Here is a 25,597-nt window from a genome sequence, read left to right on the forward strand (position 1 = left end):
GTGAGAAGTGAGAGGAAGGGAGAGAATAGAATAATTCTTCCCCCACTCCAGAGGTACTTTGGATAACACAATAAGGGACATCTACATCTCATTGGGAATGTCTTATAAAATCATGAATCAGAATTCAGATGTAAAATAGTATAATTGTGATACTGTTATTACAATTACTAGATTGTAAAAGGCTGTAAGATTGGTAAGAATTGCAAACAAATATACATTACAGTTTTTAAAAAACATTCATGAGGCTCCATGTTTTTGAAAGTACAGTTTTATTCAGTTTTCTTTCTTAATCTCTACATATTTCAAGTCACTAAGTACAAAAAACATTTAAAAGAAAAATAGTAATGGTGTTAAATTGATGTACTTGAAACAGTGACTTTTCTTGAGATGTCTATTTGTAGTTAGTGTAATGGAATGGCTGACAGCTGGTTTCAGTTGCCATAGTATAATTATGTGGAATAGACTTGTTGCAATGACACTATGTCAATTAAGGAATCTCTCACATTCTAGACTACAAAGAACAAAATGACAGTACAAGATATTCCTTTCCCTCTTTTTTATAAAAAGATAGTGACACTGTGTGAAATTACAGTCCTGTTATGATGACATAAGTCAAATGATGTGAAAGTTTTCTGGATTGATTAAATATCAGCAGCATTGTAATATAGAATATATGTGATATTTGATAACTCACTCTTCTGTTTTGTTCATTATGCTTTGAAATAATGGGGGGTGAGTTTATTCAAATTTGAACTGATGTGCATAGATATAAATACGTTGGGTTGTTGATACCTATTTTCTGTATCAATATACGTTTTTCAGTTGTTGTTCCTTATGTCATTTTAAACAACAAATTTGACCCAACACATTTTGATTTTTGTAAAAACTTAAGAAAACATAGATAACAGTGGATGGGAGGTGAAAGTAATTTTCTTGGAAAATTTGTTTTGTAATTGTGTCCATTTATAAACATTTCACCAAGAGTCAAAAAAAGAAGTGAACACTGTTTTATTCTCTGCCTTCCCCTCCCACTCCTCTTCCTACCTTTCTGCTTTCACTCCATCCCATCTCCACATCCTGGCTAAGCCAGCGCTTTCATTCTTTTTATACAGAACACAGTCCTGCAGTCACTTTGTTGTATTTGAGAAAACTACAATATCAGAAAGTCATGATCTATGTGAAGTTTATATGAAGTGTGCTTAAATTAGATGAATGAATAGATGCTGTAAGCATTTCCTGATAATAAATGTAATTTCTTTTCATCTCACAGTATTGATCCTACATGTTTTAATAGGTTTTCTCAAGTAAAAAAAAAAGGTCTCATTTGCATGCAAATTATGTAATACTTCTAAGTGATACATGTGGAGATCCTCCTCTGCCTGCTTTCCACTGATTATTGATGTCTGTTTAAGGCTTGTTTCAGTTCTCTCCCTTACCAATGTGTATTTATTGGCATTTTGATGAAGGAAACCAAAAAACATCCTATCCAGTTAGATTAATTTCTTTCTGTGGAAGTGCCTAGGAAAAAAAGATATTTTATGCATCAAGGCATGAGGGTGCATTTATTCCATTTAAATAAAACAATCTCCAAAGCATTCTAGTTCTCGATCTGCTTCCTCCTTGACGTCTACAAGAATTAGCCAACTGAGTCATTTGCTTATTTATTTATATGTATTTAAAAATATCCCAAACTATTTTAATTCTAAATTATTGTTGTTTTAGGTTGTGCAATAGCCTTTGCTGAGTCATCCTCCCTCCAGTTGCACTGTCTAGCTACCCCTTGGTGCATCATGTCTGATATTAGTTCATAAACTCCTCCGGGTAGGGGTCAGATCACCTTACCTCTTCTGTGAGGGATCCAGCACATCCTTGGGCTCTGTAAAATAACTGTTATGGTTGTGTTATATGAATATGATTAAGAATCCCATTAACTTAATTGAGAATTGGAATAAGTGCGAAATAAGTGTTTGAATTATATAATGTCAGTATTTTCAATATTAGAAGTACTTTCCTTACATAAGAAGTATCAGAGAAGACTAAGATACTGAGGTAACTATCTCAGTTAAAACTGGCAAGTGTTTAAGGGTCCCCAAGGATGGATGGTGTCATATAAGTGCAAAGTATTCTTATTTATTATTTGTTAATTTGTCTCTTCCATATGCAAAATGACTTATTGTTGTAGTACAACATGACTGTAATTTTCAGCGGCATAATAAAACTAGATTATACTTCCTGTCCTTATTAGTTTTTGTAAAAGTTTAGAAAAATGCATTCTTTCTAATGATGTCTGGCATGTGTTACATGAGAAATCAGTATAGTAAAGAAGGGATAAATACACAGAAACAAACCATCACAGAGTTGCAAAGTATTTTAGCTGTTGTAGTAAGGACTTCCCCCTCTTTTCCACAGTAAGTGTTTGTAATTGATAATTAGTAACTTGAGTGCCCATAAAGTAGCATAGTTGGTCTTCAACAAGCAAGCAGTAATATAACTAGTAAGTCAAGTGCAAAGGTGTGTGGAAAACTCCAAATCACCTACCTCCGATCTATAATTCTAAATTCTTCATATTTCTAAAAGGTATTTTACTAATACTATATGCTTCCTTAGGACAACCTGCCTTGTGTTGTCCTAAAATTTTCTTTCTGGAATAAAGTTGCTGTTTCAGCAAATGACAGTTATGCACAATTATGAGAAACATCATAGGTCTCCTGAACACATAGCTTATAGAAGCAGGATCTGTATAACATCGCAATAAACTTCTCCCAAATGGGCTAGTTCGCTGCTCATGATGGGTGAATTTGGACAGGATCAGAAATTGAGGATTTGGTTCAGTGGCTGATTGAAAACTATGTTAGCTTATCTGAAACATAGTAATTATTTTAGAAAAATATTGTTAAAAGAAATATTGTTCCATATTATACTTAAATACAGCACAGAAAACATCTAAATATGTTATTGTACTACAAAACTGGAGTAATAGAACATGAGAGCTTTTCACTAAGATTACCAGTTCAAATCAAGTACAGTTCAGAACAGACTGAGGGCAAATCCTAAGTTTGAAGTTGCTTGGGCAACTCACTTGGGAAGGTGACAAGGATTTCATCTTGAAAGTTACCATCTGATACCTGTTAAGTAGACCCTGTAAAATGGCTTATACTAATAAAAGAATAGCTAGCTTCCATTATAGTGGAGGCCCTCATCATCCCCGTTTCAAACATGAGGAAACCTGAGGCATAGAGAAGTGATTTGCCCATGGTCACCCAGTAGCTAGTTACAGAGCTGGGAATAGCATACGCGTTTAGGGCTATATCCACTAAGCTGTACTGCCCGTGATGTTGATACTATGTTGTTTCTGAATAGACATATGTCCACATTACAGAATTGCCACCAGTAGAATTGACACTAATTGGCTTCTTTTTGGCAGCCTAAGTAGAGAGGCTGAGTGAGCATTGAACCTAAATTCCCCTTTCACTTCTAGAGGTGATCCCTTTAGCACCAGGTTGAGGCATGTTGTTGAATTTGTGTGGAAAGCTTGCAATGCTGCTGCTTTTGATATGCTTGTTCTCTCAATAAGTAGCACACTTTGAGCTCTAGCTTTGTCAGTTTGGTGCCTTTTTATTGATCACTACATTCACTTAAAAATGTTAACACTACAAAACATTTTATACATTCAGTGCATATTGTTTTACTACTTGGCACTGTGATGTGTGTTGCATATCTCAAAGTACTTGTATTGTAAAAGTCTCTAGATGAAGGTATGTAATGGCTGCATATCAAATCAATAAGTAATGTTCCTCAGCTTAAATTTAATCAAGATCATAATTCAATAACACAGCAAACAATCAACATGATTGAAATTACATAATGGAGATTTCTAAGGAGGGTGTCACTGAAACAATGTGAAAATGTTTTAACTTTTTCATATATTTTATATATATATATATTCTGTCTTAAAAGAAAATATTGTGAAAATTGTACCAGCCTATGATAAAAATGATTCTTAAAGAGGAATAGTTAGTTAATATGATAAACTAAGGATGTTAATTATCTGTATGCACCAATTTTAATTATGAAGCTTCAAAGATTTATGAATCCTTAATTATCTTTCTTAGAGGAAATTACATTTGGTTTTAATTCTTTCTCTTGTACTAAACTTGAAATCAACGAAGATAACTGTCCTGGGCACAACAGCCCCCTCCCCCCCATATGAAGAAACACAGCAGAATGTGAAGCAAAACCAAAATGTGAAAGTAATGAAAACTAGCTTGTTTGAATTTTGAAGACAAATGCCCAACAATTTAGCTCTGGGTGGTCCTTTTACAGAGAAAAAAGGAAACAGTCCCTTTAGCCAATATTGAATATTGAACTTAATGTGCTGGATTCTCACTTACATTGAAGATCAGTTACACTGCTCTGGCAGAATAAAGGAGCCATAAAGTGGGTGTAAATTACATTTTTAATCAGTATCAGAGGGTAGCCGTGTTAGTCTGTATCTACAAAAACAACAAGGAGTCTGGTGGCACCTTAAAGACTAACAGATTTATTTGGGCATAAGCTTTCGTGATGCATCCGAAGAAGTGAGGTTTTTACTCACGAAAGCTTATGCCCAAATAAATCTGTTAGTCTTTAAGGTGCCACCAGACTCCTTGTTATTTTTAATCAGGTTAATTAACAGCCACTTCTAGGCCCCTTTACATTGCCAGAGCAGTGAAAAGTGGACAACATAAATGGGAGTCAGGCCCAATATCTCACTTACCTGTCACCACAGACAAAACCGCTGAAGGAAGTCCCTTCACAAATGACTTGCTTAATTAACCAATTTTTTCCTGTTTGCCCAAGACTAGAGCTTCCAATTGATGTAGTAATTTAGGAGCAAACCCCTTGACAATGTATGCATGGCTTTGTGATCTATGTAATCATGGAATGGCCAGTGGAATAGGCACTGCGATATGTAGAAGAAAGGCCCAGCTACTTCCTACAAAATTGTTTCTTCAACATTGGAGCCCTAGGGAACTCACTGTCCCTGACTGCATCATCTGGTTGAGCCTCTGAACATTATGCCCAGTCCTTTAATGTGCCTCTTGGTCAATTAGAACATTTCAAATCCTATATGACTTTTAACCCATATTTTGTTACATAATCAAATCTTGAAAATGTTCTGCATATTCACTACTTGAGTCTCACACTGTGTGGGATATTGTTCCCTTTGAAGATGCACAATGCACGTGTATTACCCTGCTAAACGTGAATGTTGGAAATAAAACTTTCCAGCTCTGGACTGGGAAGGGGCACCTGTCAATGGCCTCTTCACCTCCCACTGGCTCTACAGCTTCTGATTCTTCTGAGCCAGCTATCGTCCTGGTTGGGAAAATGACTCCCTGGCACAGACCAGTGTAGTGATAGACCAGCTCTGAAAACAATGTTCATTAAAAAGTTACTGGAGAATGAGATGTGGAAGAGGTGGCTAGAGGGAATGGAAAACAAGACCTTTCTTCTTGCAGTTGTTCGTAGTTTGGGAGAGGGTTGGAATGTCGCTCACTCCCATCTGCATTTGCTAGCACAAGCCCTCCAGGCCTCTTAATTAGTGCATGAGCCTGATGCTGGTCCCCTGCATAGGTGTGACTTTTATCTTCCCATGATCAGTGATGGTCTTTAGGGAAACCTCTGGCACCCAAATGTTTCCTGGGCTCTTCTTGATAGTTGTTGTTGTTGTTTTGTTTTTTATTAGGAAGTGAGTGAATGGAGAGAGAACTTGGGGCTACAGTTACATAGTGTCTGTTCACCAGCTGCATAATTGACTTAGGAATGGAGAGAGCACTTCCTGGAGTGTAATACACACAACATGTTATGTTTAAAATAAAACTGTAAATCCACTACACAACCCTACAAAAATAACTGAAAATCAACATAAAACAAATTAGAATATTTTGATAATAAAAAAAGAAATAATTGAAAGATTCTTGGCCTGCCATACAGTGAGATACATTCTGAATTTGTCCCCAATTCCTTTTCAGCCATGCTTGGTAATACACATATGTGACAAATTTGTGTCTTTAAATTTTATCAAAGGTGCAGTGTTATTCTACTAGCCACATAAAAGGAACAACATTTTGGAGTTCCTCTCTTGAATCTCTGCTTCCCTGTTACGTGGCATTATTGTTGATTTTGTTTTCTTCATGCAGAACTATTATGGAGCTGCCAAAATGATTCTTTCTGACAACCCACTGGGTCTGACATGTGGAATGGTTTGTCCAACCTCAGATCTTTGTGTAGGTGGATGCAATTTATATGCTACAGAGGAGGGACCAATTAATATTGGTGGATTGCAGCAGTTTGCTACTGAGGTATGTAAGACATACAGATGGCTGGTATTTTTACATATGAACCAAAGAATTTTTTAATGATTAAATTTCTTATTGGTGATTTCATTAAATCAAACATGTTGGAATATGCTGTATTGCTAAAGTAAAAATATAATGGATTAAAATAACTAGTACTTTCCTTGAAGCACATTCAGTAATTTAGCTATTGAAAATAGCTTTCACAATAAATTATTTCATAAGAACATAGAGAGAACTAGTTGTAATCAAGAAGACAATTTAAAATTAGAGCTTGTCTACGCAGCAGGTTACTGTGCGGCAAACCAGCTTGCCACCCTGTAACATCCCATGTGGACACTGCTATAGCACAGTGAAAGTCCTGGAGTGTGGTTTGACTCATTACACCACCACACTCTTAGATTTTTAATAGAGAGAGGGAATTGGATTTAACAAACTTTTCATTTTTAAATTATTTAAAGTGCTGTTAGAAGCTAGGTTAAGACATTTTTTTATTTATTTATGTTTTTAAGTTCAGTATCCTATATGTATGTATGTACATGTATTTATTTGTTTTATTTATGTATTGGAATGACTTTACATTGCATATATATGAACTTATTAAGGGCCAAATCCTATTTCCTTATGCCACTCCCTAACTCTTTCACATGGGGCATATAGAGCCCAACAGGCAGCAAAAGTAGTGCACTTCTACTTTGCAGTGGGGAGAGGTGTTTAGTTTCAGAGAGCCTCCATAAGGGACCCAGGGGAGGGGCACAGCTAGTGGATTTGTGATTACATGGATCCACTATCCAAATTTTCCCTTGAAAGGGAGGGAAAGGGTGGCAGATGCTACTCTAATTTATGAGCTGCTGTAGCGGCCATGGAGAAGCTGTGTCAAATTCATGGTCTCAGGTGATAAGGAGGAGTCCATCTCTTCTGATCATTTGTACAAGACCTGCATACCTGGGCTCTGCAAAAAGAAGGGTGTGGCTCTATGTGAATAAAATGTGTGCTTATATAATGTTTACACCTTGTATATTTTATAATTAACCCCATGATTACAGAATCAGTCAATCTTTTATATATGATGACCCATTTAATGGACCATATTTATAAATAGAGGGGTGTAATTTTGGTTCCCTCCACAAAGCCTGGGAAAAAGGCTGACCCACAGGTCAAAGGATAGAATCTTTATTCCCCCTCCCTGGGAGCATCTGATTGTGTATCTGCATGGACAGGCTTGGCCTTTAGTACAGCTCATAGGCTTCATGTCCCCTTTGCACTGTTTATGGCCAAAGGATCTATCTGCACATCTCCTTTCATGCTCCTGCTAAGATATGTCATGGAATTTCTGGAATCCCTCTGTGACCCCTCTGTATTCTGTTTTGAACCTCTTTTCTCCTCTGCTCCCAAAGCAACAGACACACTTTGACCCAATCAAAGTTTGGCCCTGCTAGAGTGGTATCAGAGAGGACTTGGATCAGAATGCTAATCTAGGCCAGGAGACTAGAGGAATGACAGCCAGTGACAGTCTGTAACTTTTTGTCTTACTTTTATATTGAATGACTGGATCATCACAGTCAAGGGACAATATAATCAGCTCTTTAATGACCCTGGCCCATATGCATAAAACTATAACATTTGCTGCAAGACATAAGGCTTACATAAAAGAAATAGATTAAACACTTGTCAGGTATATGATAGATATAATAGTGAAATATTACTGTTTAGAAACCAAATGCAAGTATATCTGTTAAAAATTGATTTGTCTTTCCCTTTAGTCTTAATGCCATGATTAATAGGAGGGAATTATGGCTTGATAGATTTTGCTAAATATCTGCCATTCTTCTTCAAAAATCTTTAGAAATCTATTAAAAAAAGCTCAGTGCTGGCACAATGATTGATGCTAAAACTGCAGGACAGAATGAATAGCTCAGAATGGCTTTCACCACAGTGTTTTAAGTTTTGTTTAAAGTGATGTATTAGTATCTAAAGTCCTAACACAATAACGTGATGCTGTGCAATTCTGCATAGTAATTTTAAAATTTACTGAAATGCACTTTTTTGTTTGTCTTTTCTACATACAATTTCTTTATTTTTAGTAATCTGAAAATATATCTATTGTTGATATTTTACAACTTAATAAGATTTTAGATTTATCGCAGTTTGTTGTTTTTGATGACTTTGTATACGCTATAGCAATCATAACTAGCAATAGTATGCAGTCATATTTGTAATAAATATTGACTTTAGCATTGACAGTTTAATTTCTACCAGGTAAGACAGAAGATCTCTTTAGTATTTGAGTTGTAGAAATCTTGGAAGATAGTCAGCTTATTCAACAGAAAGAAATATCAGTACTAACAATTCTGTGTAACTGAAATTAAAAAGAAAATCAGTACATGCAACAGCACAAGTACTGAAGGAATCATAAGTCATTACCAGTAACACAAATGGGCCCTGATTCTGCAAACATTTAAGTGTGTGCATAGATTTATTTCCATGAATGCTTACAAATTGTGTATTTTAGACAAGCAACGTGAGGATATTAATATGAGCTGCACATCAATGGTGCTTCTCATGCACGGTGTAAAAGTTTTTTTTCTCCCTAGTGTCTTATTTACTAAAAACTACATTGTGCCTAAAACCAAATTTAACAATTTTTTTGCATAGAATTAATCTGAGGATAATATATGTGATTCATTGCACGATAAAGTAATAATAAAAGGCACACTATTCAGTTTGCTGAGATGAAGACAAATTTGTAGTATAGCAGGAATGCAAATTAAAATGGGAAAATACATGGGTATGACGTATGTCCGTTTTGTATGTTCCTTTTCTGTACAGTGCCTAATCTGTTCATATGTCAGATAAAACTCACTAACTGTAAAATATTTGTCTTGCATATTTTAAAACACAAAATATGGAACCTCCCACCTATTACACTTTTCTTATTCCCCTCCCAATTTTTTTTAACTATTTGCCTCATCTTAAAAAAGATATTGTAATCAAATAAAAAAAGAGAAAGGCATTTAAATAAAAGGAATCTAGATCCTGACAGTTAAATGTGAAACTGGACAACATTTTATGTTATACACTCTGTGTTTGTGATATAGAATGTGTATATTGTGTGCCGTTACCAAGGTAACAATTGCAGCTAGAGAATATTGTGGAGTAAAAACTCACTGTGATAAATTAAGGGAGTGTCAAGAACTCAGCGTAGACCTTCTGCTGCACAGGTCAAAATTATATTAATATCTTTCCTTCCCTTCCCTTCATTCTCCCCCTTCTCCCCATTACCTAGTTGCTTTTAAAATCATGAAATATTTCTATTTCTTGGAATGCAAGTTATGTGGAACTCTGCACTGTAGAGCAGTGCTTCTCAAAGCCAGTCCGCCGCTTGTTCAGGGAAAGCCCCTGGCGGTCCGGGCCGGTTTGTTTGCCTGCCACGTCCACAGGTTCGGCCGATCGCGGCTCCCACTGGCTTCGGTTCACCGCTCCAGGCCAATGGGGGCTGCGGGAAGGGCTGCCAGCACATCCCTTGGCCCGCGTCACTTCCCGCAGCCCCCATTGGCCTGGAGCGGCGAACTGTGGCCAGTGGGAGACGCAATCGGCTGAACCTGCGGACAGGTCAGGTAAACAAACTGGCCCGGACCGCAGGGGCTTTCCCTGAACAAGCGGCGGTCCAGCTTTGAGAAGCACTGCTGTAGAGTATAGTGACAATAAATATAGGTAGAGCTGTATGAATATGAAATCCACAGAATGTACTAACATTTACTTCTTTCTCAATGTTTAGTTACATTTTGTAGGCTTGGAGCAAAAGTGAAGTGCAATTTATTTGACTGTTATTTATTGATGTATTAGTAAGAAGTCTAACAAATATATTTCTGATTAATATTATTGAGTTTAAAATTAATTTTTCACTGTTTGCAATGAATTATTCTGAATGGAACAGCAGAAGCTAAATAAAAACTGGATTATTTCAATTCTTAAATACGGTCTGGACCATGTTCTTCCCTGACTCTCCTCTCCTTACCCCATGGAGGCTTTGTCTCTCTTTAAGGATATCTTCTGGTTGTTGTTACAGCAGGAAGCAATTGGGAAAGGAGATTTAATAGAACATTTTCCTAGAGGCAAGTTATTTGCGGGTAGTTGCTATTGGATAAATTTGATAGTGGCTTCTCTGACTTTAAGTGTTCACAGAGAAACTGGATTGCTATTCTGATACGTCACCTCCTGAGGTTACCCATCAAATGAGAACTGAGCATTACTCTCTGTTAATTTTTTGTATTCGTCTTGATGAAACCATTTGTCTTAAGGATTGCTTTAATTCTTAATTTGAAATCAAGTTGAAGTCTAAAAAGACTGAGTAAAATATAAAATCGTGCAGCTTGTTTGAGGTGATAGGCAGGAATTAGTGCCCCGGCACAGGATGTGGATCCAGGGACTTCAGATTTCTCAATCTGGTATTGACACAGACTTTCTCTGAGTTCTTGGACAAGTCACTTCAACTATCTGGATGAAATTCTGGCTCTATTGAAGTCAATGGGAGTTGTGATATTGACAGGGCCAGGATTTCACCTTCTGTCTCATTTAACCAGCTTGTAAAACAGGGTATAACAATATTCACTTAACTGCTTGACAGAGCTGAGGATTGTTCTTTGAAGATAAGCAATATATATTTTCTAAATATTATTTAGGCTTACAGAATTTGAGTAGTCTTTATGTGAGGACTTGGGCCTCAATTTTGTCGGCACTTACTGATGTTCACAAATGTGTGCAGAATTAGTGATTTAATTTCTGCTGGTGAAAAGAAATGGTCAGTTTTAAGTACCTGCTCATAGATATGGTCTATGGAAAAGGCTTTATTTCCTGGACCATACATTGCTAGTAAATAAAACTACTTGAGTGAAAATAAAATTTTAAACTTCAGGAAGCCTACAGATATCTGTACTTTGCTTAATATTTTATTTAATTAAAATTAATACACATGCTTATTTTTACTTTAATAATATGTTCAAATGTACCTTAATAATGCATTCCTGCCTACAGCATTCATTCAGACAAGCGCCATTGGGAATTATTGGAATGTATGAGGATAGTACAATCAGCTCTTAAAATTTACTGGCTTTATTACCTGGAAAATATATTTATTTTCAGTTGGTGAGCTACTAACAAAACAATATTAGAATAATTCAGTAATATGAAATGTGCTAAAATGTTTCAAGCTAAATTAGTTGAAGTCTGTTCTAATAGCTGCTTGGCATCACATTATTCTTAATGAAGTGTTAAAAAAGCACAGTTTTAAAAACTTTTTTAATCAAGGTATCTTCACCTCTTGTTAAGTATGGGGCTCCAGAAATGTGCACTACACAATGGTGAAGTTGAAGCTTAGGTTACTTACTAACAACTGAGTCCTTTCAAGTGCCTCCTTACTTTTCACAGATTTTTGGAATCAGTTATTTTGTTTCTAAAGAGGTGGTCATTACATTGAGGGTGGGTCATTAAATAGGACTGCTAATCATCCCAGAAAGTGTATTGCTGTGTAGGTGTACTGGGACTCCCAATTCTGAATCCAATCTATTATATACTTCAGTTTATATCAGGGGTTATCAGAGCCGCAGTTCTAGTTTAATGTTGAAATCCATCTTCCATTCTATTCCCACTTTTCCATAACTTTCCCAAACAAATTATTGGTCTCAGTCCAAAGATAAATTAGAGCAAAATTGTCTAGCCATCTTTGAATTATGCACACACGGGGAGAAAGAAAATCTTCTATACTTTCCACTAAGGAATATGATGTTCAGACAACTCAGAAGTGGTTGAAATGAGAATTGGTAAATATGACTTATTCTGTAGATTTCATTAAGACTTGAACCATAGGGTCCCCTAAACTGCTCTAAGGGCTTATAGTAGCTTTAGCTTTTTAAATCACACTGAGAACTTAGTGTGATATAAACAGTTTATTAAGCTTCTAGCGATTCAGTTAAGGACAACACGTCATTCAGGAGGCCTCACATAAGGAAAACAGCTGGTTTCAGGAGGTATCAAACTAATTAACTCCAGAACAAGAGACTTACAAGCTTGGCTTGGTAAAGCCAATAGAATTTATAAACTCTGAAAACTGAATGGTCTGACTTTAATTTCCCCATTCCACACTTGTATAGATTTTGTTGTTGAAGGATTTTGTCATTCTTAAGGTGCCTTAAGAAAGTTTACCAGCTTTCAAATTCAAGAAAATGAATTGTGCATATCTTGTTTTCTTTTGTAATACAATAGAGTGTAAAATCTTTGTTAGAATGTATGGGTTCCATTTTTTTTAAAAAACTAGCTGGGTATTTTATTTATGTGCAATGCTGGGGAGGAGCCATGACGGTACCAGTGACATAGGAAAAGATAGGATAGAGGTCCTGGAAGCCAAATTTAGGCTGCTAGGTAAAAGATTAAAGTCCAGGGCCTTTATGGTAACATTCTCTCAGATGCTTCCAGTTCCACATGCAGGGCCAGTTAGGCAGAACTGCAGGGTCTCAATGTGTGGATAATATGATGGTGTTCAGAGGAGGAATTTAGCTTTATTAGGAACTGGGGAACTTTTTAGAAAAGGAATAGCCTGTACAAGACGGGTGGGCTCCACCTAGGGTGACCAGATAGCAAATGTGAAAAATCGAGATGGGGGTGGGGGCTAGTAGCCCCAAATATTGGGACTGTCCCTATAAAATCAGGACATCTGGGCACCCTAGCTCCACCAAACCAAAAGGGAACCAGATTGCTGGCATGTAAAACTAAAAAAAATTGTAGAGGAGTTTTTAAAGTAAGGGTTGGGGAAAACTGACAGGTGGAAATGAGCACATGATTTGGACAGAGACATCCCTCGGGAGGATTTATTAAAGGGGATGTCATATATCCTAGTAAAGAGGAAAGGATAGAAGTTGGTAAAGTACAGGTAGAAGCTGAAGAGGAACAGCCAAATGAAAGATGAATAGTCACATGAATACAGCCTACTAAATATTGATGAATTTTATAAGTGCTTGCAAGCAACTGCAAGAAGTCTAAATATTAAGATGGGTGAATTTGAGTGCCTGGTGGAATGATGATAATCAATGGGCCATGGTAACACCTGCATACAAAATATATAGGATGACAGAGTAGGTTGTTCTGGTGGTGGAGTGGCACTATATGTGAAAGAAAACATAGAGTCAAAAAAAGTTAAAACATTAAATGAATCAAACAGTACCATAGAATCTTTATGGTTAGAAATTCCATTCTTGAATAATAAGAGTATAGCAGTAGGAGTATTCTACCAACCATTTGACCAAGATGGTGATGGTAACTGTGAAATTCTCAGGGAGATTAGAGAGGCTACAAAAACAGAAAAAACAAAAATAATGGGGGATTTCAATTATCCCCTATTGACTAGGAACATGTCACCTCATGATGGGATGCAGAGATAAAACGTCTAGACACCATTAATGATTGCTTCTAAGAGCAGCTAGTCCTGGAACCCACAAGAGGGGAGGCAATTCTTGATTTAGTATTAAGTGGCACACAGGATCTTGTCCAAGAGATAGATATAGCTGAACTGCCTGGTAATAGTGACCATAATGTAATTAAATTTGACATCCTTGGGGGCATTTAATTTCAAAAAGGGTAACTACAAAAATGTGGAAGCTATTTAAATGGAAATTAAAAGGAACAGTAGCGAGTGACATGCCTGCAAGCAACATGGAAACTTTAAAAAAAAACCCACCATCATGGAGGCTCAAACTATATGTTATACCCCAAATTAAAAAACATCAGCAAAAAAACAGGACAAGGACCAGAAAAAGAAATACCATGGCTAAGTAAAGTAAAAAAGGCGGTTAAAGACAACAAGACATCTTTTAAAAATTGGAAGTCAAATCCTGCTGCGGAAAACAGAAAGGAACATAAACTCTGGCATGTCAAGTGTAAAAGTATAATTAGGCAGGCAAAAAAGAAATTTGAAGAGCAACTAGCAGAAGGCACAAAAACTAACAGCAACAATTTTCTTAAGTACATCAGAAGTAGGAAGCCTGCCTAACAGTTTGAGGGGCCACTGGACAATCAAGGTGCTAAAGGAGCATTCAAGGAAGAAAAGGCCATTGTGGAGAAGCCAAATTAATTCTTTGCATCGATCTTCACTGGAGAGGATGTGAGGAAGATTCTCACATCTCAGCCATTCCTTTCAGGTGACAAATTTGAGGAACTCTCGCAGATTGAAATGTCTGTAGAGGAGACTTTGGAACAAAATGATGAATTAAACAGTAGTAAGTCACTAGGGCCAGATGGTATTCACCCAAGAGTTCTGAAGGAGCACAAATATGAAACTGCAGAACTGCTAACTGTGGTATGTGACCTGTTGCTTAAATCAGCTTCTGTACCAGATGACTAGAAATTAGCTAAAATGATGACGATTTTTTTTTTAAAAACAGACTTCAACTGTGATCCTAGTAATGACAGACCATTTAACTTCAGTACTAGGCAAACTAGATGAAGCTATAGTAAAGAACAGAATTGTCATACACACACACACACACACACACACACACACACACACACACACAAACAGGATACCTTGGGGAAGAGTCAACACAGCTTTTTTTAAAGGGGAATCATGCCTCACCAATCTATTAGAATTCTTTGTGGTCATCAGCAAACTTGGACATGGGGATCCAGTGGATATAGTGTACTTGGACTTTCAGAAAGCCTCTGACAAGGTTCCTCACCAATGACTTTTAAGCAAAGTAGGCGGTCATGGGATGAGAAGGAAGGTCCTCTCATGGATCAGTAACTGGTTAAAAGATAGGAAACAAAGCATAGGACTAAATGGTCAGGTTTCACAGTGGAGAGAGATAAATAGCAGTGTTCACCAAAGATCTATACTGAAACTAGTGCTGTTCAACATATTCCTAAGTGATCTGGAAAAAGGGGTGAACAGTGAGGTGGCAAAATTTGCAAATGATACAAAATTACTCAAGATAGTTAAGTCCAAAGCTGACTACAAAGAGTTATAAATGAATCTCACAAAACTGAGTCACTGGGGAAGAAATTCAGTGTTGATAAATGCAAACTAACGCACATGGAAAACATAATTCCACATATACAGACAAAATTAAAGGGTCTAAATGGGCTGTTACCACTCAAGAAAAAGATATTGGAGTCATTGGGGATTGTTCTCTGGAAACATTTGTTCAGTATACAGTGGCAATCAAAAAAGCTAACTGAGTGTTAGGAACCATTAGGAAAGGGATAGGTAATAAGACAGAAAGTATCATAATGCCACTAAATAAATCCATGATACACCCACATCTTGCATGCTGTGTGTCATTCTGGTCACCCCATTCCAAAAAAAGATATATTAGAATTGGAAAAAGTACAGAGAAGGGCAACAAAAATGATTGTGTATGTAACAGCTTCCATATGAGGGGAGATTAAAAAGACTGGAAGTGTTCAGCCTAGAAAAGAGGCAACTAAGGGGGGGGAGGGATATGATAGAGGTCTGTAAAATCATGAATGGTGTGGCAAAAGGTGAATATAGAAGTGTTATTTACCCCTTCACATAACACAGGAACCAAGGGTCACTCAATGACATTGATAGGCAGTAGGTATAAAACAATCACAAGGAAGTACTTCTTTTACACAATGCATTGCCAGAGGATGTTGTGAAAGCCAAAAATATAATTCAAAAAAAGAATTAGATACGTTCATGGAGGATAGGTCCATCAATGACTATTAGCCAAGATGGTCAGAGATGTAACCCCATGATCTTCATGTCCCTAAACTTCTGACTGCCAGAATCTGGGACTGGACGACATGGGCTATGATAAATTGCCCTGTTGTGTTCATTCCCTCTGAATCATCTGGCACCTGCCCCAGTTGGAAGACAGGATATTGGGCTAGATGTGCCATTGGTCTGGCCCAGTGTGGCCATTCTCATGTTCTTATGATTCTTACGAATTAACTACAGTTTGGAATAGGTTTTCTCATTTTAGATTTTTAACTAAAAACAATAAAACTACCCAAAACAATTTTTCACTTTAATTCAGTTTTGTTCATTTTTAAAATAAATTAATTTTAGCTATTCTGGAATTATAGTAGTTTATCGGAAGCATTGTTGGTGTGATTTTCCCCAACATTTTATGTTGGTTTGTGTCTCAGATGTGCTGCTAAGAAGCTAAATAGTAAATCTAGAGATGAAATGAGCTACCTAATTCAGATTTGCAATTTGCAACATTGCTGTTGTTAATACAAAGAGCATTCTGTGAATTGAAAATAGTGACCAAAGGAAAAATTGGTAGTAAAATACAATTAGAAATTAATAAAATTTTTAAACTGATAAAATGTAATAGACAACTAGAAAATTTTCATAGTTTGCATAAAATAAACAGTTTGAGGTATAAATTAACACTGAATTGTACATTAGAGTCTACAGTTGTATAATGTATGTGCGCTATTAGGACTGTTGTATATGAAGAATATTCACTTTATATTATAGCACACACACAAACCTACATTAAAATTTTTATTAAGGTTGCAAAGTCAAGTACTCCAAAGTTAAGAAATGCCAAAATTTAAGTTGGCTATGCAACCTTAATTCAGCCCCCTTGTATGTAGGCATTATAATATAATCTTTACTTACATGATTACATACTATTTTCCCCCCAGAAACTGTGCCTCATTCAGAGACCAGTATGAGAGTGCTCACTTAGTGAGTTTTATTCAATGTTTTGTTTTATCTTCAGTGTTCAGTCTGTGACCCCACTCTGCACACTATTCAAACTCTGCTCTCAAGATGGAACAGGGTGAAACAGGACAGTGAGAGCACAGAAAAAGGCTTCTTGTTCTCAATTCAGGGCCTAGGCCCAGACCCGGCATGGCATGAAGAAGTCAGAAATTGCGATTGCAGGGAAAATCCTGCTCAGCCCTCCTGCAGCCTTGGGCTGGAAAATGCCCAGTGAAGATGGAAACTTTGTGGAAAGTCTAGTAAATCTCTACTGAGCATGTGCAAATGGATAGCGAAAGCTACATCCCTTACACCAAGGCCACCTCTCTGGCAAATTTAAAGTCCCACCTCCAAAGCATGGTGGCACTAGATATGACAAGATCATGGGCAGGAATGGATAGAGCCCTTGAGGTAAGGCTGTAATGGAGAATTTGAAAGGGAAAATATGTGGATGATTTCACCCTTTCTCTAGGGCGGGGGAGAAAATGGTGAAAAGGAGAAAAAAGAAAAGGACAATTGGACTCAGAAAACTCAAACTGAAAAGCACATTGGAAAATTGGTTCACAACCTTTTGTATATATACAAAAGTAATGCATGAAGAGAATCTGGGGTTGAAGTGTGGCCCTTTTAAAATATATGGTAAGGAGGCAATATGGTCTAGTGGTTAGGATGTTGGACTGGGAATCAGGACCTGAATTCTTACCCTGGCCTTGCAACAGACCTACTGTGTAACCTTGAGTAGGTGGTTTTTCTCATTTGGGGCAGTGGAGGATCAGAGTTTGCTGTAGGAACAGAAGACCAAGACCTATGGCTGAAATGCATTGAAGAAGGGGGTGGGGGAAGTGTTTTAATTCTTCATGCAAATACAAACATGCATAAGGAGTGTGGAGAGCAGGATGGCATTTGTTAGAGGTTACAAGGGAAAGAGAAAATCCCTGACTGATAAAAGTCCTACTAAGGATTGCACTTTACCTCTCTTCACCAAGGTATCATAAAATTTCTTTATAACTTGCCCACAGTCAGGGCGGAGGAAGAAGGGAAGATGGTATTCACATGTAAGGTGGTATTTTACACTTACTTGGTATGCGGAAATAATTACCTTCCAATAGGATTTGTACAGTGGAACCCAGTGAAATTTAATCTCTTGAATTATAATGTAGTGAAACTTCACTGTAAAATGAGTGAAAGTCTTTTGAAATGCACTGAAGCAATTTGCAATTTTTACACTATGGGCCTTGACAGGCTTAAAATGCAAAACTCCCATTGAACTCCAGATGGCAAGATATAGCAGGCTCCACTGTATCAAGACAGTTTTAGCCTATGCACAAGAAGACAGAATTAAGGTTGAGCATTCAGACTTAACTTTTAGAATTTCCTGCACGATTGCTTGATTTCTCAACCTTAACATTGCAGTAATACCTGATTTCCCCCCACCCCATTTATTATAACAATTGATTAAATTTTGAGTCTGACGTAGGTCTATACCATTTCAGTTAGTGCTCCTTTTTGCTGAACAATGTATTTAAAAATAAAGAAAATGTACGAATAATATTTGTATATACGTACTGCATAATTTATGCATTAAAATATGCTAGGTACATAATTTATATTACTGACTAGCATTCTAATACATGTGCACATGCCTTTAATATATAAAAACTAATGGAAACATAAAAAACGGAAAAGCTGCTACCTCCTTCTATATGAATTTAACAAAGGACACGTTTTAAAAAAAATCCTGTTCCATTTTAGTTATCACAGTCTAGTTTCACAGTACAATGTAAGCTTTTCAGCCTGTGAAATCCATTAATAACCACATTAAACCCTCTCATATTGTATGAGTTGTCAGATATAAATGATTCTTTTAAAAACAATTATCTATCTCTTGCTTCATGCAGTTAGTTAAAATGCAATGCCAATTTACAACGGCTGGTAAACATTTTTGTTTTTTAATCATTGGTTTACCTAGCTGAGAGTTTTCAAGGCAGTGTGAAGAAAATGAACATTTGTTCAAGCCATAAATGAAAATTTCAGTTCATAAGTTTGTTGTGCCAAAGTTTAACTTGAAAAGAATATGCACTTCCTATTTCTGGGGAGAGTGTGCTAGATGTCACCCACAAATCTGGTAATGTGTTTATTAACAGTATACATTTATAAAGGGCTAGATGGTGCCTGTAGGGCGCAGCCTTGCATTGGGAGTTACATAGCGCTGTACTGCCCCTGGGAAATACTGAAAGGTGCTCTCCCTTAGAGAGGCAGAGTGATTCCCAGGGCTCTCTCTAGTGTGATATACTGAGATTTTTCATTGGCAGCACAAACTGTTGACCCCTTTTAAATGTACGAGACTGCAGTGCTATTACCAAGATACACTACTGGGATCTACAATGCCCCAAAAGTGCCAGAGATTAAATGGAGCCATAACTCCCTTCCCCATATGCACTAGCTAACAAGGGCAGGATTCTACATGGAAAATGCTTAGAGGCTGCAGTTCTGTCCTGTCCTTACACAGTCCATAGAAGGCAGAGAGGGTCCTTCTTCCTGCTGTTACACTCTGTGGTCATAAGGACCAGGCAGAATCTGGTCCAATGAATCTGGACTCTGTCATTGTATATGATTTAAACTGTTGTTTAAAAATGCAAAGCGTGAACAAACTTTGTGATGTTTTTCATTGTAAAGAAGTAACTGCCTAAGTTATATTTTCAGTTATAACAGCTAGTGGCTTTATCATAGACCCCAGAATCAGAGCTATGCCCCAGCTTTTAAACAGGAACCCCATCAGTCTGCCAGACCCACAAGGGACTCCAGTCTTCCTTCAAGATAGGCCACACTGCCTCCTGACCTCAGAGACAGAGGCTCTGGGCTCAAGCACTCCTGCTTCACACTGAGCTCTGCCCAGTGAGTCCAAGTGAGATAGGCTCCTCCTCATAGGCTTGTACACTCTTCAGGGACTAATGCACCTTAGCATATTTGCAGTGACACCAGGCAGTGTTTTCAAAACAATAGGGTTTATTAGTCAAGTGGAACACAGCATTGGAAAGTCCTTAGATTAGCATACGGAAATGAAGGTTAAGACCTTCTGTCTGGCCAAGCCAGAGCCATCCACCAACTGAGCTGTAATGGACTCCAATATCGTTTCCGAGTAGCAGCCATATTAGTCTGTATCCGCAAAAAGAACAGGAGTACTTGTGGCACCTTAGAGACTAACACATTTATTTGAGCATAAGCTTTCGTGGGCTACAGCCCACTTCATCAGATGCATAGAATGGAACGTATAGTAAGAAGTTATATATATATATAAACAGAGAACATATATATCTTCTTACCATATGTTCCATTCTATGCATTCTATGAAACATGTTCTCTGTATGTATATATATCTTCTTACTCACGTTCCATTCTATGCATCTGATGAAGTGGGCTGTAGCCCACAAAAGCTTATGCTCAAATAAATTTGTTAGTCTCTAAGGTGCCACAAGTACTCCTGTTCTCATATCGTTTCTGTCTCTCTCGACTTGTAATGGGCTCCATTACCACTTCAGTCTCTGTCTGACCCTTTTGTCAGTCCCAGGTGAAAGCAGCGAGCCTCTTCCAGAAGTCCACTCCTTTCCCATTGCCAATCATCTCTCCACCCTTTGTTCTCAACCTGATTTCTGCTCTGCTTCCCTGTTGAGAAGTGTGAGGGGAGTGGGGAGGGATAACCTCCTTCTTCTTGGTAATTGATTGCTAGGTGTGAATGATCTAGTCATTGGTGCTTCCCATTGTCTCTTTTGGATTCTGCATTGATATGGGTCTCTTTCAGCAAGTTCCAGACAGTTCCTTAACAACCATTTGTTGCTCCCCAGACAGCAAGGCAACATACACCCTCATGTCTCCTGTGCTGCCCCAACAGCAGACTTAATGCCCCCCCCCCCCCCCCGCTACCCCCCGGGTAGCAATACAAAGTACGGAGAGAAACTGAAGTAGACATAGGATTAATACAAATATTAGAGAAAATTCTCACCTGACCTCTGAAAATCAGACCCATTTAAGTTGTCCCAAATTAGAGACCCCAAATTGGAGCACCCAAAATCACAGAAAATCTTTGAAAATCTGGCTCTGAAGGCTACATTTTCAGAGTTCTTTAGGTACCTAAAGAAGCAGATAAGAACCATATGGGATTTTCAAAAGCACCTAACTCCCAATAAAATCAATAGAAGTCAAGTGCTTAGGAGCTTTTGAAAACATCACTAGATGCCTGTCTACTTCTTTAGACATCTAAATACCTTTGAAATGTGGGCCTATGTGACTTGCCCAAGAGACTATTGCATTATCACAAAAACATTTTTCTTTAACAATAAGGCTAATCTGGACCCTATTTTGATGGAGGCACCCAGTAAGGGACTCCACATTTTTTTTTTTCCCAGTGTTCTCCTTCTCAGATGGGGGTTTTCTCCATCCCTGAACTTTGTTTCCCATAAATCTCAATCCTAAAGTAACTTTGGGACTCTGTGCAGGCTTTTCATCAATGCAGGCTGTATTTAATTGTGCACACTATATTACTACTTTGGGTTCCCCTACTTTCTATTTACTTGTGCAAGCAGAGTAATTCCAAGTGTTTTAGTTTCTATTGTTGTATGATTTTGGTGGAAGTATAAAGCATCAGGTTGAAGGTCAAGTGATTTGATCCCCTGAGAAATGAAATAAAGAAATATTCCATGCATGGTATCTTATTACCAGGAATCCTAGTTTTTCATGATCAAAAAAACAAAATTCTCCACTAAAATCCATAAAAATCCATGTTTTTCTGCTATTAAAATGAAATCTGATCATGAGAGCCCCTCTGCCCAGGGCTGAAGCATCCCCATATTCCTGTGTGTGCACCAGTGGCATGGGGTTCGACTGTATGTTTCGTTTTTACATTTTGTGAAAAAATAAAAAAAGATTTTCTGTAAAATTGCAAATTACGCAATTCTTCCATGGCAAATGGATTTCTAGGATCACTACTTATTACTCTTATAAGTTTGATATTATGAAGGGAAAAATAAGTGGTGATACTTGAGCATGTTTGACATATTGCTAATTTCTCCAATAATGTCTCCTTTTATGGTCATGTGCTTTGGTCCTTTTAAGGTGCTAATGGAGCTATGACGGTTTATACCATCTGAGAATCTCACCCCAGAATAGTAGCTGTGTAAAGACCAAAATGAACCTCTAAAGAAACTAAAACTGAGAACACAGTGCTGCTGTAACATGAAAGGATACATGGGATGGGGAGTCATGGGAGATTATTATAAAACGTTTTGCAATTGTGTTTGCCATATTGATATAGTCTTTGATAACTAAATCCTGCTCTGAGCTGTACTAGTGCACAAAGAGTGAAGGGAGCTAGGGGAATAACTTTTCAGCCAGGCAGGATTGACTGGCAAATTGGGGATGGGAGGAGGAGTCTATTTGCTGTGCAAACGAAGATTTTCCATAAGAAATCCCTTTCCCTGGACCCAAATGAATATTTGTATGCATTTATATAATGGTAGTCTATTTTAATGGATTGAAATAAGAAAAATTGTAATAATACTAGCAGAATATTACATTGTGATCAGTATTTTAAAGCCATTTGTAGTAAAATTTGAATACTGGGATTGTCATTGTACAGTATTTATCTTCTTAAATGTATTTCTTTTCAGGTATTCAAAGCTATGAATATTCCTCAGATTAGAAGCCCTTCCTTACCTCCCCCAGCAGAGATACCTGAAGCCTACCATGCAAAGATAGCTCTCTTTGGTGCTGGGCCTGCAAGTATAAGTTGTGCTTCTTTTTTGGCTCGATTAGGTTACTCAGACATCACCATATTTGAAAAACAGGAATACATTGGCGGCTTAAGGTAAAAACTGGGAAAATGGGTGTTTCCAGTGGTTGTGGTTCCAGTGCATATGAAATACAGTTTGTTCAATTCTGGTCAAACCAGAAACTTAGGGGAGATAATGACAAATTTTAAAGATTCACTTAAAAAAACAACAACCAACATTCCTCATCCATGTTAAATATTGTCCTTAGTTGCACATATGTTTGAAAATTCCCATTCAAGTTCAGTGACTGTAAAGAACCAAATTATGTTAAAAAGTAGACTAATATATGACTGCTATGAAGGGAAACATAGTTTTCATATCTGCAGCTTTTTCATTTAGCCATGGAGGTATGAAAAGAATTGGAACTGAGATCTGCCTTCTCAAAAGGGCATACACACTTTTTCCAGTTCAGGTTGGACAATCACATCAGTATCTGTGTATTCAAATCCTTGAGCTGTACATTTATATGAGGCTTTGCTCAGGTTCTAGAGAAACCTTTCCCCAAAAGTATCTATACATTTTTTTTTAATTTTGGTTCTAAATGACCGAACATTAACTATTTTAATGGCTCATTTATTGCATTAATAAACAACAATGTACAGTGTTTCAGACTTTTAATAAATTGGAATGTCACATGCTAAATGGGCTGATTCTTCACTCCATTACACCAGTTGAAAGAGCAAAGAATCAGGCCCACTATGTCTACATATTTTAAAAAGACTAATGTCACATCTCTTTTCATTTAAGTGGTAATCCAGGACACAAATTATCTTCTGTTTACTTCTGACAGCCATGAGTAGCCCCTTCTGTGTGGTGATTCTGAGAAATACGGAATGGGTGTTCTCTACCCACTTTTAGTTTTCTCTATGAAATACAAAGCTGCAGTACTCACAGGTATTACCAGATGAATCCTTTAGAAAATTTAGTAATGAATACCTTCCCCTAAATCCAAAAGTTATATTTAAAGAATCATGAATTGCTGTGATTCTAGCTCTACCATGTGCAATAATGAATAGATTTGTTTAACATAATTTAAAAGCATTTTTAATGTGGTGGAAATGTCTAAATTTAGAATGGTTTTATGAAGTTCCCTATGCAAGTATACATGGAAATAAACATAAAGCTATCATCACATACAGTTGGAGTGAAACCTGTGTTTACAACTTCGATAAATCATTCTGTAAGGGTGAAATTCACACCTGATTTCCACAGCCATTTACAAAGCCTGAGTAAATGGGATTTTTGCAGGTAACTATACAATAAAAGAATAGAATCCATTTCTTCAGTCAGGGTGCAGGGCAGCACTGCAATCTTTCTGAATCACTAGAACATCACTTATACCATCACCACACAGAAAATATGGTAACAGGTCCTCTGCATTGAGGGATGAATTTCTCCCACTATGGCTGTAATTGTGATTATGTCTTCCAAGAGTGGTGGCACCTCTAAATGTGTGTTAATATATTTTAGAATTTGAATACTGGGTAAATGTAATGTCAACACACAAATAAAATATCACACATTTAAAAAAATCACAGTGAAGTGTAAAAAAGGAGGACCAAGTCTGTCCCTGGTGCAACACCACTGAAGTTAATGGAGTTGACACCAAAAATGAATTTGATCCTCAATGTCAAATACTTAATCCCTGGAGGTTACAGAGAGTTAAGCAATGCTAGAAAAGTAGAGCTGATGACTTCCATTTAGGTTCAAAACTGTTCTGCCTAATTACCAAAAGTGTTAATTTAGCTGATTGTGTTATAGACACTTCACCACACAGACCCATTTTACTAACATTGACTGCCATAGGGAATTGCAGATTTTGTGCAAGACGTATCTATCCACTTAATGAAGAAGCATGTATTGGTTTTTAAAAATATTTTATTGAAAGTCAGTTTAGTCACTTTTAAAAAAATGCTGTTTCTTACACTATCATTTTATCCTGTTGACAATTCACATCTACTTTGTGCTCAATGCTGTAACTTTGTTATTAATTTAAAGGAACACTTTCTTCGGTTACATGAAATGTATATCAATACATATGTAATCTGAGCAGTGTGAACTTTACTCTGTGCCCGTTCATTAAATTTCTAACTGAATTAAATTTAAATTTCATTCAGTCACCTTGCCCCCTTCCAAAAGGCCTTACTTCAGGAGTCACCCATTCCCATGCGGTCTGTGATCTTCTTTCCTACTTTCCATTCTGGAAGATCACAAGGTTAGCAGCAGCCCTAAATAATGACAATGCTTTACTCTCATTCTTTGTGCAAAACACCCATTGACATTTAATGGGAGTTCCACATCTGGAATAAAGACAGAACATGGCCTTAACTACTTTTGCTCTCACTTTGACATTGGTTTAGAAGGGAAGTTAATCTGAGAGCTGTCATCCGTAACTGCGGCCACAGTAACTTGCTCAAATTAGGCCTGAATAAAGACTAGGAGTTGATGGGTCAAAAAGTAATTTTCCCTCTGCTGATACTCACACCTTCTTGTCAACTGTTGGGAATGGGCGATGTCCACCGTGATTGCATTGGCCTCATTAGCACTACAAAGGTAATTTTCCCTCTGTTAATATTCACCCCCTCTTGTCAACTGTTGAGAATAGGCCACTTCCATCTTAATTGAATTGGCCTCATTAGTACTAACCCCCCACTTGGTAAGGCAACTCCCATCTTTTCATGTGCTGTAATATATATATATATATATATATA

At 37.2% G+C, this 25,597-nt stretch overlaps 1 protein-coding gene across 2 annotated transcripts in view; it reads left to right on the forward strand.

Annotated features, from left to right (window-relative positions):
• DPYD (dihydropyrimidine dehydrogenase) overlaps positions 1–25,597 on the forward strand; it is a 595,247-nt gene that overhangs the window by 208,072 nt on the left and 361,578 nt on the right. For both annotated transcript variants that reach the window (XM_034779205.1, XM_034779204.1), the window contains 2 exons: positions 6,183–6,344; positions 22,725–22,921. In XM_034779205.1, the coding sequence (XP_034635096.1) occupies positions 6,183–6,344; positions 22,725–22,921 (359 nt within the window). The remainder of the gene's footprint in view (positions 1–6,182; positions 6,345–22,724; positions 22,922–25,597) is intronic.

This window comes from Trachemys scripta, chromosome 8 (assembly GCF_013100865.1).
Source record: "Trachemys scripta elegans isolate TJP31775 chromosome 8, CAS_Tse_1.0, whole genome shotgun sequence".
NCBI lineage: Eukaryota > Metazoa > Chordata > Testudines > Emydidae > Trachemys > Trachemys scripta.